Source organism: Dichomitus squalens (genome assembly GCF_000275845.1).
Source record: "Dichomitus squalens LYAD-421 SS1 unplaced genomic scaffold DICSQscaffold_5, whole genome shotgun sequence".
In the NCBI taxonomy this organism is placed as follows: Eukaryota; Fungi; Basidiomycota; class Agaricomycetes; order Polyporales; family Polyporaceae; genus Dichomitus; species Dichomitus squalens.
In genome coordinates, this window is record NW_006766887.1 from 1188550 (window position 1) to 1203139 (window position 14590).

The following is a 14590-nucleotide window of genomic DNA, read 5'->3' on the forward strand; positions in this document are numbered from 1 at the left end:
GGCGATAAGGAAACTGCTCGCCTGTGCGTCATATGTAGAGCAGGGGAACGCTGTGAGTGCAAATCGTGTTTGACGTCTGCAAAGGCCCGGAGCGGGATGAAGAGCTGACTTCCACACCCCCAACCCAGCAGACGGTCCTCGTTATGGGCACTTATCAGCTGTCCAGTGCATGAGATGCCCTGCATGAGATGTTCTGCCTGGCCCCCAATCACGAAGGGCTCTCCACACCGGGCGAGATGAGACGAGATGCCTAGACAAGGCGTTCACGTTATAGTCACTGTCAGCACATGGTCCGGCAGGCCGTCTCGCTGAGTAAGGGCGCTAGGCCTCTTCAGCGGTCTTCCAACGGTCCAGCAGTTTCCAGGGGCTGATTCGACGATGAGCGGGGCAGGCAGGCCAATGGATACCGTAAGGACCGGGCAACCATCCCGAATCACGAATGTGCGTTCTGGTACCGTCATGAATGGATGCAAAGAAGATGTTCTCTGTAGTCTGAAATTGATACATATCGCTTTCCTGATAGAAGTCTTAGGCCCAGACGCGTTCAATGCTCTAGCGAAACGCGCCCTGCATGCCCTCGGTATGTCAGGACCGTCGTGCCGTCAGGATCCGAGACACGGATGCTACATAAAGTGGAGCAGACGCGCAATTGTACTACTTCCTCCGTGTTGAGAATCTAGTCCAAACAAGTCACTTGCAGGGAAGTGCACATCGGAAGGCGCAGTTGTGCATATGCTCGAAGATCCGTCCGTATAACTTGTCCGCGCCCATGGCGATGCAATGACACGCCTTGGCGTTCCACACATCTGGGTTGTCACCCCACCACCTTATTCTAGACAGGCTTTCGCTCTTGTGGGCTTTCCTTCCACGCGCTTACACCTGAGAGCGCATATAGGGACATGTAGGACGTGGCGTCACCCGGCATCTCACGCAAGGCGCCATCTACTGCGAGCAGTCATCTGGAGACACATGGCGAGTCCCGGAGAACGTTAATGACTTGATTCATTGGATTGGACACTCACGACGACCACCTTGGCCGGCCTGTACGGACATTAGTGAGAATGCCATGGACCACTTGTGGCTTGCGCAGTCACATTAGCTTGATGTGCGGGTCGAGAGAGCATAAAGCTGCATTTGACTCTTGAGACACAATACTCTGGGGTGCCTGCTACGATGGAATTTGTGGAACCTACGAGAATATGAGCAGCCTCCTTTCTTGAAGTGTCCTTCGTTCCGGACAATTCGTTCGTCAGGCTTCAGTTATTGGTACAACTTTCGCCTTATCAGTGAGCAATGCGTGCCTCGCGTAACAAATAATTCCGTTCAGATATCTCGGGAGTGTTGTTAGAATGCACGTGGCAAAGGGTGACGGGAGGACGCAAGAACGATGAGGTTGATGATGGTCATTTACGGTGGCTGTGGCTTGGTCGGACAAAGCGCCGGTTTGGTGATAAGCGCTTGCACACTATGAGGCGTTCGGCCCTGGACTGCTGAGACTTGACATCACCCGCCCTTATCCACATTCTTCCCGTGCTGCCTCTCGTAGGCTCTAGGCGACACTGTACGACGTTCTATTCATTGTCTTCCTTGAGATAGGGTGACCACCATCATGACAAGTCGTTTGAAACGCAAACTGAACGACCTTGGTGTGGATACCGCGAGCTCGAAGGCAAACGAGAACTTCTGCTTGGTATGTCTACTTGCGTGCGCCCCGAGCTCCTGAAAACGCTTATATATCAACTATTATGTGTCCGCAGATTGGAACGCCGCTGCCGCCACTCGAGAAGTCGAAAGATATCGGCGAATTTGTTCCCTTATGGAAGCAAGACGTACGTTGATATTGATACATGCACGAGAGCTTTCATTCAAGCGCGTCTTCATCACTGTCAGGTCCGCGATGAGAAGGGACGGAGGCGGTTACACGGAGCGTTCACGGGAGGCTTTTCGGCTGGGTACTTCAACACCGTAGGCTCGAAGGAGGGTATGTAACTCACGCTGGACGATTCACAACGACGAATCACTGAGCTACATACACGATCAGGATGGACGCCGTCGACGTTCGTGTCGTCAAGGAACGAGCGCGCCAAGAAGAAGGCAGCTCGGCCAGAAGACTTCATGGACGAGGAGGACCTGGCGGAGCTGCGTGAGAGTCGGAAACTTGTAGACGAACATGAAGAGATGGACTTTGGTGGCACTGCGGCAGAGAAGAGGACAAAGGCTGGCGAGGCAGGGGATGAAGAGTGCGTACGGAGCCAGTCCTCGAGTGCGTCCTGTAAGCTGATAGCAGAACCAGCCCTATCACTTCCGTTCTCGCCGCTACACTTGTGCCTCCACCCAAAGACTCGGTCGGCGCGAAGATCCTGAAGAAGATGGGTTGGAGGTTGGGACAAGGTATCGGCCCTCGCCTAACGTATGCACAGAAGAGAGCCCAGGACGCCGGCTTCATGGACCCCTCAAAGGAAGTCAACGGGGATGAGGAGGATATCGAAGAGGCTAGGAAGCACCTGTACCCCCGGAAGGACGCCCCAGTCGTGATCTATCCTCGAAAGGATAATTTCCACGGTTTAGGGTACGCACCGGGGCTCAGTCTCCACGAGAGTGTCGGTGGAGAACGAGGATCAACGGGGCCCAACATCTCTGGTTCGTATAGTTCTCAGCTAACGGTCATTTTCCGAAGTTGGCTTATGTTGCTTTTCAAAGCTGGTTTTGGTTTGGGAGCCCTGAACGATGCAGATGATGACGACCTTGACATTTATGATGGTGGCCCCTCCGGTCGTAATCGTATGGCTTATGACAGTAGTCTGGGCGATGACGATCATTATATTACCGTCGGGTCCAGTGCTTCTCGGAGGCGAAATGCAATACAGGAACCTGTGAGCTACACGCATCGTGTAAATCCTGTATGACGTGGCTGACCCACGTTGGTAAGAGTGTACCCCCAGGAATAACTCAGACCTTCAACGACGGAACTCCTGTCCTGAAAGGCTTTGTCCTCTCTAACAAGCCAGTCTCTGAGGATCGCTGGTTCCCGCTCCCAAAAGTTCCTCCAGATTGGCGACCCGATCCTTACAGGGTCTGGAATCAAGACAAAGGCAAGGAAAACGAGCCCTCAACGGAGCATCCAGCACAGTCCACACGCTCTCACGTGGAATGGAAGGCCAGTCAGCTATCGGCCGACCAGGTCAGTGTCCTATCGCGCTGTGGTTAATCTATTCTAATTTACCATGATTGTAGCGAGGCTCAATGCTAGGCGAGACCCCTCTACCGGCGAAGACGCGGTCGGTATTCGAGTTCCTTTCCCAGAAGGACCGCGAACGCCTCCAATCCCTCCGCAAGGCACGCGCGGAAGGCGCAACCTTACCTTCGACGAATGCTAGCACTCCTCCCCGTCCTCCCACCCCCGGTCCCCAGCCTCAAGCCCCCAGCGGTATACGCATCCCGAATCTCCATCCATCCATTGCGAAGGCTGCGCTCTCTGGTTTCCAGCCGTTCACCGCCGACCCACTTAAGCAGTCGCGCTACACCGCCTTCCTCACTTTCCTCTCCGACCCCTCCCTTGCTGATTCACCCGAGAAGCTCGGTTTTGGTCGCTTCCCGCACCAAAGTGTCGATGAGTTCAACAAGGAGCTCGAGGACTACGCCAAGTCAGCGACGGTGTTCAAGCCCCTCTCCGCCGCAATGGCGGGCCGCTTCCGCTCGTCCGCCGTTGTCGAATTAGGCCCCAATGTCGTCGAGGGCCTCCACCAGCCGACATCCTACGCGGAGCATGTACCCGAGGAAAAGGGCGAGGAGCCCCTAGACAAGGAGGAGGGGGACCCGAAGATGGGCGCGGTGCGACTGGGGATGTACGGCCCACTCACGAGGGAGACGGTGCCTTGGCACCCCGCGAAGCTGCTATGCAAGCGGTTCGGGGTGAAGGAGCCGGAGGTAGACTTGACGGAGCAAGCGGGCGCTGCGTCAGCGGGGTTCGAGTTCGCCACGGGTGCGGCCGCGGCAGCGAAGAGGGACGCGGGAGGAGCCGCCGGTTCCTCCACGGACGCAGGTCCTTCGTCTGCTGCGCCGATTGCGATGATCACAGCGTCCGAAAGCGTAGAGGAGCTGAAGAGCGGGCCGAGGAATTTAGCAAACATAGGGTTAGGAGAGGACGAGACGCAGGGTAGAGACATCCTGACGTACCAGCGGCCCGCGATGGACGTCTTCAAGGCGATCTTCGCGAGCGACGATGAGGATAGCGACGACGAAGGCGAGGAAGCGAACGACAAGGCGGAGCCGACATCCCCGCCCTTCGACATCCTCGCCCTTGCGAAGCTGAAGGCCGAGCCTTCTGCATCACCCGCGCCTGTGGCGCGGCCTAACGAGCCGTTAGAGCAAGTCGACCTCGCGACGTTCAAGCCGACATTCGTTCCACGCTCGGAACGCGAGTCGCGCAAGGACAAGGACGGGAAGGGCAAGAAGAAAGATCAAGATAAGAAGGCAAAGGCGACCCTAGTCTCTTTCGACGCCGAGGACGACGGGAGCATACCCAGCTTCGGGCCCGCGCCGCCCAAGGAGAAGGAGAAAGATAGAGAGCGCAAGAAGAAGAAGCGGAAGGAAAAGCATGGGGAGGATGAAGACGATAGCATGTGGGTGGAAAAGCCTGCGCCGGAGGTCGTCAAGAACCTCCCAATGCCTACGAGCGCTGCTGCTGGGGTGGGGATGCAAGTCGATGGAGATGAGGCGGGTCCGCAGAGAGGGCGGAAACGCGCGATCGACTTTATGTAGAGCGTTCAGATTGCTATCGTATCATGCTGTGCGGACTGTAATATATCCTGCTGTAACCGTACTAGTCAGACTACTCGTCTTCTGACTCTCCGTCGCCTTCCTCCTCCGCTTCCTCTTCCTCCTCGTCACCTCCGTCTGCATCGTCCTGGAGGCCGAAGTCGTCCTCGTCGGCTTCAGCGTCCTCCTCGTCACCGTCGACTTCACGTTTGCGCTTGCCGTTGGTGGATGCAATCGCGACGACATCTCCCTCGGCTAGGGTGAGACAAGTGAGACGCGTCTTTTTAGTGTCGTACTCGGCGACAGGTTGAAGCTGGGTCTTCTCCTCTGAAGATACAGGGAGCGCGGCAAGGTCGTACAAGCGAATCTTGCCATCTGAGGAGATTGTGCAAACGACAGTCGTGGATGTGCGAGACGCGCTCGCGGGGAGGGCAATTTGTATGGTATCAATGGCCTTCACGCTGGAAATGATCATGTCAACCAGAGACAAAGTATAGGAACAGAAAGACGGACCGATTGGTATGGCCGACCATTTCGGCGATGATGGACGGAAGTTTTGTTCGGTCTTTGGGGACATCGTACACGGAAAGCTTCTTGTCCTCCGCCCCGGCGAGAAGGAGTTCACCTTCGCCTTCAGTGCGTTTGCAGAATTTGATGTCATGTAGTCGGGAGGGATGGATGATGGTATGAAGAAGGGCCATCTCCTATGAATGCAATAGATATGACGATTGCGACGGGAGGCACGACTAGCCGTAGTACTTACCGTGGAGTAGATCTCAATGGTGTTTTGCGCTTGTACAGCAAAGATGGACCCATCCGTCGACCAACGTACAAGTTCGCCCTCTGCGAAGATATCAGACAGGATCCGGTGAAGCACCCGAAGTGACACGCACCCTTGCCAATCTTCGTGCTCGCAGAACCCTTCCCTCGCATGAGATCCCACATACGCAATGTCCTATCCTTCCCAACGCTCAGCGCGACCTTACAAGACTGGTGTACGGCGACGGAATTGACGCGTCCTTTGTGTCCCTTCAGTTCCCGAAGTACTGCCCAGTCGCGCGCGCGGAAGAGGCATAACGTCCCGTCTTCTGAAGCGGACAAGAGATGGGATCGTGAAGGAAACTCGAGGTGTGTTATGGAACCTGAAGCGATCGAGATAAGTGCGTGGTTCTAGAGGTGAATATAAAGATCACGTGCCTTGGTGCTGCATGAGACCACCCAGCTCCTTTCGTCTCCTCAAGTCCCACACCTTGATGATTTCGTCTGCGCTCCCTGTAGCGAGCCACTTTCCTCCGTGAGGCGAAGCAGCAACAGACTTGATGCATGACATATGGGCGGGAAAGATGAATATTGGCTTGATGTCGAACGTGTATGCAGATGAGGGCTCGTCGGAAGAGACAGTGCCCGCGAGACCATAGAGTAACTTTTCATAAGAGCCGGCGATGACTTTGAAAGACGTAGGCAGAAGTGTAGAGGAGCTAGGATCAGACGTCGCGGTGGTAAAAACACTAGTAGCCTTCTTGTGTTTCTTGAGGATGGATGGTGATGTAGCTGCCCGTTCCTTCCCCTTCGCTTTGAGCGAGAGTTTCGGTGCGTCCGAGAGGTCGGGACGAGATTGCGCCTTAGCAGCTATAACCCTGTTCTTGGGAGACTTTGGAGACTCGACGCTCACCCGAGCCTTCTTCTTCAGGCTGGGCTTCGCTGCGAGAGAGGAACTTTTGGTAGAACGAGCCGACATGGAGAGCAGGGAACGGGTGTGTGCCAAAAAAATCCTCATACAGGAAATGGCGGTTGTTTGCTCATATTAGGATCACAAGCCTTTGGACAACAAATGAAAACAACGCGCGACGCGGACAGAAAAGCCACATGCCCAGACTGCGAGTCCGCCGCCACTACCGCGGCGGAAAATGATCTCTCGCTCTCCCTCGAGATTCTGCAGGCTACATGAGACTATCAGACCATATCAAAGGAATGTCTCTAGTCCGGCTCGGGCTCACCCTACCAACGCGCTAGTCGGACCGCTCGGGACTTCCTCGTACCCATTGTCTGGAGCTGGACCCCTAGTAGGATTGCGTCTGGCAGTGAAGGACAATATATGCACCAAGTCACTGCCAACAACATGCTCGTCTAAAGTGCTTCAGGACTATCATTCTCCCTTTGACGCGACAGTCGTTTCATTGCTCTGGAATAACGGCGCGGAGATTGTTGGGAAGGCGAACTGTGATGAATTCGGGATGGGGCGAGTATATGTCTGCTTCAGAACAGGTATATCCTCATACATAGCAGATCCCTCAACCTGTACTCGGTCCATGGTCCTGTAGTTAACCCCTTCGGTTTGCAAGGAGAAGAATCCGCCGCGGAACGGAGATCTGCGGGAGGTAGTTCGGGTGGAAGTGCTGCCGCAGTCGCTGCTGGCCTATGCGAAGCGTACGTGTTGTCAAGACCGCCATTTACGTTTGCGCTGAAGCTGCATGAAGGATAGCGCCTTAGGTACGGACACCGGCGGTTCTGTGCGATTACCAGCCTCGTATTGTGGAGTTGTAGGCATGAAGCCTTCATACGGTATCATTAGCAGGTGAGCACGCATCGATCAGAGACAAGTTGTGTACTCCGTTTTATGTCTGGTTGGCTGCAGATGGGGTGTCGTTTCCTTCGCCGACAGTCTGGACTGCGTAGGCGTTCTCGCGCGAGACATTGACACTACCAGACGTGTCCATGGTACGTTACTGGTTCTCCTCCCGTGGTGCTCATACTCACGATTTCATCAAAGACAGCCTAGCTGTCTGGGACCACAGAGATCCAACGGCCGCCCCTCTCCATGTGAGGACAAGAGCTAAAGGCGTCAGCGAGAGTGCCCTCGAGTACCTCAAGAGCGAAACCCTTGCCGGCCTTCGAATAGGTGTTCCGCGGGTACGTGTATGCTTCCACGCGTGATGAACTTTGCTGACATTAAGGATAGGAGTACTTCCCGAGCGAACTGGAGCAAAGCGTAGTCGCACCCCTTCGCAGCCTTCTGAACCAGCTACGAGCTCGCGGGGCGACCATCGTTCCGGTGTCCCTCCCCTCGACACCATACGCTCTGAGCGCGTACTACGTCATCTCCAGCGCCGAAGCCAGTAGCAACCTCGCAAGGTACGACGGAATTGAGTATGGTGAGCAGTCGTGTCGCACCGTTATTTGACGCAATGCTGAACGTGCGCCCCAGGTATGCGCGTCGAGCCACCTCCAGGCGCGAACTTCACAAAAACTGCCAACGTCTACGCATATACTCGATCACAAGGGTTCGGTAGGGAAGTCCAGCGGCGCATACTGCTGGGCACCTATGCGCTGTCGGCTGAGTGGGTGGTCCGCTCATACGAAGATGTTTATGGCCGGAGCTGACGTCTCGCATGCTACAGCGCTTTTGAGAACTACTTCCTGCAAGCCCAGCGGGTGCGCAAGCTCATCAAGGCTGACTTCGACCGTGTCTTCTGTATTCCCAGCGTGCTCAACTCGCCATCAAGCCCTATATCGGCTGGTCCATCAGAGGGCGTCCACGTCCTAATTCATCCTTCTGCGATTCGGACTGCCCCTGCCCTCCCAACCTTAGACAGCGAGGGTAATCCAGAGGACGGAACAGACGCGCCCACGTCTACCCTCGACGCGTATGTGCAGGACGTGATGACTGTCCCTGCGTCGCTAGCGGGTCTCCCGGCTTTGAGTATCCCGGCGGGCACGGGCGCCGATGGATGGCCGATCGGCGTCAGCGTAGTGGGACAGTGGGGTAGTGATGAGTTGGTGTTGAAGGTCGGAGAGATCATAGAAAGATGTCGGGGAGATACTTGAAGGTAGTGCGTATCTCAGGTGAGTAGTTCTCGCCTTTAAATTAGTGGGTACTCTGCAGCTACTCAGATAATATCAACTTCAGATACTAGTACAACAATCAACCGAGCCCTATAGCGGAATGCCAGACAAATCCAACTCGACCTACGACATCGCGTCAGCGTTTGTCTTGCAGTTGGCGTTGAGTGGACTCGAGAGCTCACCTGCGAGATCACTCTATCCACGGCATCAGCGTAGCTCTGCAGCAATCCCGATGCCCATTCAAGCCGATCCGACATGGAGCAGAAGAACAGGGGCGGCGTCTGGGTGGCTGCCGGGTATTGCCCATTGTAATTCATACCCAAGGTCTGGCTACCGTGGATTCCCCACTGGCCTCCTCCATACCCACCAGGCGAGCTCACCTGGGCAAGTGTGCTTTGCGCATGCATGCCGTCCATGACTAAGCCCACCAAGCTCATATCGCCCGTGAAGGCCTTCCCACACGGGCGCTTGTCTAGCATATCCTTAATCTTCTGAAACACGGATCTGAAGTCGGAGGACGGGACGTGGGTGGATATGCCCGTCGGACAGCGGGTACGGCATGCGCACTGGTCATCGTGGCAGGGGCGCTCGCGAGTGAATTGGAGATGCTGCGTCGCTGCGTTGCGATGCTTGCCGACGTAGGACAGGAGGCGGCGGTAAGCTAGGGAGCCCGCGGACTCCATTTCCGGAACGTAGAGCGAGTGCACGTTCTTGCCGCTGGGACTCTCTGCGATGAGCCGGGCGCAACTACGCACTTCATCCGCCAGTCTGAGTGCGACCGCGTGGAAGAAGAACCGGAAGGGATCCTTCTCAGCGAACGACATCCAGTAGGCCTGGACGGCCTCATCTGCCGCGTCGTTCAGCTCGTATTTCTTCAATGCGGCCAGGACTTCGAGGAAGAGGTCCGGTGAGTCGGTGAAACGGGGATGCTTTCCTGGGTAGCAAAAGCGGAGGAGAGGCCCCACAATAGCGCTCCTCTCTCTCATGATGTATACGGGCAGCTCCGCGGTGCCAGGTTCCCGTTGCGGCTGGTCTCGGGCAATGATCTGGAGCATTCGGGGAGAAGCGAGCTGAATGACTTGCAGGTGGACTGTGTAGTCAATGGCAATGGTGTCAGATGTCCTAAGAACGGTGTCGCCGCTGGTGAACGACGACGCTGCTGGAGTTTCTACGGTCTCCTGATCCACGTACTGAGGAGGACCTCGACATATCGGCTCTATGCCGCTGAAGTCGATCCTCCCTTGATGAACGAAGGCCTGCTGCAGGCGGATGACTCTGAGGCGGTGGTATGCCCCCGCGCTAACGGTGTCCATTTCGGGACAAGGAACGTCCTCCTTGACTGGCACGCGGCCCTTCGAGACCGCCGTCTTCGCCGCCTCTTTCGCTTCCTCCTCTAGATCCAGAGCGCAAGCGACTGCAAAGACGTGGAGGGGACCATTGTCGAGGAACCGAGGCTGGACAAGCGTCCTCCTCATCGCATCGACAACAGGCGGAGATATGTACTTCTGGCCCGCAGCTAGGACCTTGTGTAGGTGGGAAAGAGATCCAACCTCTATCTGGGCAGCGGTGTGGGGATAGCAGACGCGTAGGAACGTGTCCATGGTCTCGCTGTCTTCTGATACGGAGACCCCGTTCTCAGGCACTGGCCTCTCCTCGGGCTCTGGTGATGCATCGTCCTTGTGTACCGGAACCATGTCGCTCTCAGACACTGGTACATGGTCCTCTGCTGGGGATACTGGCGCGTTTGACACCGGCGGTGAATCTCTGATGTGTGCATGTTTCTGAGGTTTTGGCAAGGCAAACATGCTTTCGAAGTGTTCGGATGCGAGTGTCAGGATGGAGCGAAAAACGCGGAATTGGACACTGTCGACGGTGGTGATCACAAAGTCAGCGTCCTCTCTGTTGAATGGGGCTGTCGCCTCCCTGATGACGGGAGCCTCTGCCGCAGCTAAGTCCTCTGCCATGATGTACTACGGTTGTACCAGGAGTAGACGTAAGTCGTCGCGCTGCATGATCAGCCGCAGCAACCAACATACAGCTTTCTCCCGAAGTCGTCGATACTGCTTCGTCACGGCGACGAATGACTAGTACCTCCAATGTTAGCTGTCTTCACCAGATGCCTAGGCTGCTGCAGTTTCCATACCTGATACCCCAGCCTGATCCAATGTTTCCAAAACTCGAAAACTCCGACGGAGTCGACGTCCTCGCGTGAAGAAAAAGAAAGATAAGTAGATTGTGCGGATTAGCTGGGAGGTGATATGTATGATAACGTGTGGGAACCTCACGTACATATCGCTGCTTGGAACGCGGCAAGAGGGCCGGACTCGCTCTCATCCTCGGACAGCGCGGCAATATCTACATATAACGGACTGTACGGGTCATACACCTCCCGTCTTGGACACCCACATTCGTAGCTGACCCTTTTCTATCATGTCTTAACGTTCAACGAGTCCTATCTCTCGCACGCCCACCACGGCAAGGACAAGGTTCGCATACTCCCCGTTTTCCGGGACGGGGCCTGGCACAGCATTGTCGAGTGCAACGTCACCGTTCTTGTAGAGGGCGACATCGACATCAGGTGTGTTTTTACTGACTGTGCTCTCTAATGCGCGACATCGTACCAATTTCCCCAAACTCTGATGCAGCTATACACAAGCTGATAATTTCGTCGTCGTCGCGACTGGCTCGCGTGCGGCGCGTGGGTGCTATCGATACCCCATTCGATATCCATCGTCCAACGTTCTGACATCTGTCTGTCGCGCTCAGCGAAGATCATCAACTGTTATAGGCGCATCTCATACAGTTGCATTCCCCGCGCTCTGCTCATCTGACTTCCCTCGCGCGCCTCGAGCTCCGTGCAGAACAGACGTCGCGAAGACGTCTCCACATGTCCTCGTCCCGAAACGCTTCGCTCTCCACCTTAGATCACCCATAGTCTCCAAGTATGCGCACTTGCACAAGGCGTTCACCACGTGGAGCAGCTGCGATGGCAGCACGTCCCTACCTCCCAGGGGCCAAGCCAGACTCCTAAGGAGCATTCGCATGCGTTCTACCGGGACGGCGACGAGAGGCGTACCGTGGAAGTCAAGGTATGCATCATCATCCGCATTATGGCCATGCAGGAGGTACTCACCATTCACCACTTCTGGTCTGGAAATTTTCTACGGGCGTACGTACACATGCCCTCTTGTCCGGATAGATTGACGCGTCTGCCGGAAAGGACAAGATTGTCACTCGCGTGACTTCGGGACTGAAGGACCTGCTCGTCATCAAGACGACGGGCTCTGCATTCGAGTCTTTTGTTCGCGATGAGTATACTGCCGTCGTCGAGTTTACGACTGTATCTTCTCGACCTCAATCGGTGTCACCTACATATACTTCCGCGCCGAGAGTCAGCGTCCCAAAACCCGCAGACGGGCAGGGTAAGGTCTTTGATGCGCCATTCTCTGGGGATACCGCAAAGGGGACGCCGTGGGATGTGGAAGAGAGTGCGAGTGTACTGTATACAGGTCAGATGAAAGCTTTCGTGTTTGATCCCCTGTTTCAACGTTTGACTCGATCTTGATTGGATAGGCGACGCTCTACAAGATGGGCCAACGTATCATCGCAGAGAACTCGCACATCACGAGCGTCACATAAACTGCCGAGCAAGCCCTACATAGATTCCAGTCTATCTGAAGTACATCGGTATCGATAACACGTCGCCGTACTTATGTGTTTCCCTCAACCTCATCGTCTCCTGATGCGATGACGTCCATGCATCCTTGTACTCACCCCATGTGTTTGCTTGTACATCTGCAGGCCCAACGCAGAGGTCTCCCTTCCAGTCGCGCACCCGAGGTATGTCTTGTCTCAGTATTCGGCTCTGCTGTGGTGTCAGCGCACTGTATGAATCAGTCGAACGAACGTTGGCAATGCAGTGGCCTCATGATCGCTGCGACCGTCTGTCGTCAATAGATCGAGCATACGATCGAGCACACCGATGCTCCGTAAGCGAGGATTTCGGCCTCATCAGAGGATCGGAGGCGAGGGGGTGAAGGAGCTTGTAATATACCGTTTATACGTGTACGCTCAGTCATGCTGTAAGCTTCAACGATGTTGTTGAAGAATATCCGATGCACGTACAACTTTTGCCAGTGTATTCGCCGACTATAAGCTGAAGCTTGTCGGCTTACGCTGATTAATCCGCGGGTGATGTGGCTCGCGCATGCAAGTCTGATACAGTACTGGCCGGGGCGGCTTGGCAAAAGGGGCGGGTCGGACTTTGCGCTGCGTCAGCCTGACAAAGTCCCGTTCTCCGGTCTTTCTAAATTTGGAAGGTGTGTATGTTGAGTGTCGTTCAACAACACTCGACGACAGAATTCATTCCGTTGCGTGCGGGGCTCGGGTATGTTCTCTAGATTGTTCATCGCATGAGGTTAGGGCATCGAAATAGAGGGAGCCCGTGGTACAAAAGCGATGTCCTGAGCGGGGGAGCGGGACCAGTTCTCTCCCCCTAGCCTCCGCATAATCTCAACCTCCGATCCCAGCAAGCTACAAACCTCCCCTTTCAACATGCCTTCCTACACTGTCTTCGGTGCCTCCCGCGGAATCGGTGTGAGTTTCGAATCATCATTTGAGGAACGTTGCTGACTCCTTCTCATATGGCAGCTTGAGTTTGTCCGCCAGTTTGTGAGCATTTCGTTCTGTCTCGCATGTCCGAGTCGACATGGTGCTGACATGAACGCAAACAGGCTGAAGACAAGGACAGCCAAGTCTTTGCGGTCGTGCGGAATCCCAACAACACACCCCTTCTTGCCGAGGCCATGAAGACCTTCAAGCACAACAACGTGCGAATCGTGAAAGGGGACCTCGACGATTTAACCTCCATTAAAGTGGGTGCTTACACTCGACTGAAGAAGTGGCTTTCCTTACCGAATCGTCCGTAGGCCGCCGCCGCCGAGATTGGAGACGCCACAGGCGGGTCGTTGGATTATCTCATCAACAACGGGGCCTACATATACTCAGAGGGCGGCGCGCTCATATCTCTGCCAGACTAGTAAGCAACGGCTTCTCGATTCTCGGCGGATGTCGATCGACAAGATTGTCCGCAGCTCTAGCGAGAAGGTGCTAGAGGACGACCTTTTCAACACCGTATGTCCTCTCCATCGCTGCTAGCCAAGGGAGTGGACTTAACCCCTATCGCATAGTTCCGCACGAACGTCGTCGGAGTCGTCAACACGATCAACACCTTCCTGCCTCTCCTCCGCAAGAGCGCCATCAAGAAAGTCATCACTCTCTCCACCGGTCTCGCTGACACAGACGTGATCATTCGATCTCGCGTCACCATAAACCCCGCATACGCCGTCTCTAAGGCTGCCGTCAACATGGTCGTCGCCCAGTTTGCAGGCCGCTTGCAAGAGGAGGACTTCACCTTCATCGCCCTCGCGCCCGGGCTCGTCAACACCACTACTAAGCCGCGTAAGCATTGTTCAAACCCACGAGGGTCATGGCATCCCGCTGAGTCAGTCATACGTGCGCACAGCGACTCCGGAGGAGCTCGCTGCCTTCCAAGACACGGTGCAGAAGTTCCTGAAGCACTCGCCCCAATGGGACGGGGTACCGCTCACCCCGGAGCAATCAGTCACGTACATGCGCCAGGTGATTGACAAAGTCGGCCCGAAGGATTCGGGGGCTTTCCTTTCGCAATTCGGTAACAAGCAGTGGCTGTAGGAATTGCCGGATGTTCGTTGTCGCAATGAGGTGCATAACAAGGATGTGTAAAACAAGTGACTTCTGATCTATAGACAGGAGTGGCATTGTGGCCCAATTTGTACTGGCCATGGCGTAAGCACGCATCGGTTCTTCAACAACGCCTAAGAGCTGGACTTGAGGAAAGTCATTGCAAGCCAGCCATCTTGCTGCTCTCGGATGGGCGGTATTTCAAGGACGAGGGGAACGCGGCATCTTCTCTTCATGGGGATGCCGCGTACTTCGACTTGAGGAGACG

General features: G+C 55.3%; 5 protein-coding genes across 5 annotated transcripts; 4 read left to right on the forward strand and 1 right to left on the reverse strand.

Moving 5' to 3' along the window:
- Positions 1 to 1517: 1517 nt before the first annotated feature.
- On the forward strand, positions 1518 to 4761 carry DICSQDRAFT_178797 (uncharacterized protein; the record flags this gene model as incomplete). Its single annotated transcript, XM_007363092.1, has 8 exons — positions 1518 to 1690; positions 1758 to 1829; positions 1891 to 1981; positions 2042 to 2240; positions 2294 to 2640; positions 2701 to 2873; positions 2930 to 3181; positions 3235 to 4761. Exons 1-8 carry the CDS (start codon positions 1610 to 1612, stop codon positions 4759 to 4761), a joined length of 2742 nt encoding a protein of 913 aa, XP_007363154.1. The 5' UTR covers positions 1518 to 1609.
- Positions 4762 to 5234: 473 nt separating this feature from the next.
- Positions 5235 to 6496, reverse strand: DICSQDRAFT_125330 (WD40 repeat-like protein; the record flags this gene model as incomplete). The annotated part of the gene is made up of 4 exons (XM_007363093.1): positions 5235 to 5462; positions 5522 to 5601; positions 5652 to 5900; positions 5977 to 6496. 4 exons carry the CDS (start codon positions 6494 to 6496, stop codon positions 5235 to 5237), a joined length of 1077 nt encoding a protein of 358 aa, XP_007363155.1.
- A 169-nt stretch (positions 6497 to 6665) lies between these two features.
- DICSQDRAFT_81587 (amidase signature enzyme) lies at positions 6666 to 8771 on the forward strand (the record flags this gene model as incomplete). The annotated part of the gene is made up of 9 exons (XM_007363094.1): positions 6666 to 6997; positions 7045 to 7185; positions 7241 to 7333; positions 7394 to 7476; positions 7529 to 7668; positions 7718 to 7910; positions 7964 to 8096; positions 8157 to 8601; positions 8666 to 8771. 8 exons carry the CDS (start codon positions 6666 to 6668, stop codon positions 8581 to 8583), a joined length of 1542 nt encoding a protein of 513 aa, XP_007363156.1. The 3' UTR covers positions 8584 to 8601; positions 8666 to 8771.
- A 2088-nt stretch (positions 8772 to 10859) lies between these two features.
- DICSQDRAFT_145006 (tetrahydrobiopterin biosynthesis enzymes-like protein) lies at positions 10860 to 12558 on the forward strand (the record flags this gene model as incomplete). The annotated part of the gene is made up of 10 exons (XM_007363095.1): positions 10860 to 10886; positions 11052 to 11179; positions 11247 to 11303; positions 11463 to 11535; positions 11583 to 11690; positions 11801 to 12097; positions 12175 to 12231; positions 12264 to 12307; positions 12403 to 12441; positions 12522 to 12558. 10 exons carry the CDS (start codon positions 10860 to 10862, stop codon positions 12556 to 12558), a joined length of 867 nt encoding a protein of 288 aa, XP_007363157.1.
- A 597-nt stretch (positions 12559 to 13155) lies between these two features.
- On the forward strand, positions 13156 to 14313 carry DICSQDRAFT_145008 (short-chain dehydrogenases/reductase; the record flags this gene model as incomplete). Its single annotated transcript, XM_007363096.1, has 7 exons — positions 13156 to 13197; positions 13252 to 13272; positions 13335 to 13475; positions 13530 to 13639; positions 13695 to 13734; positions 13791 to 14061; positions 14126 to 14313. The coding sequence occupies 7 exons, from the start codon at positions 13156 to 13158 to the stop codon at positions 14311 to 14313; spliced, it is 813 nt and encodes a 270-aa protein (XP_007363158.1).
- Between the last annotated feature and the right edge of the window lie 277 nt (positions 14314 to 14590).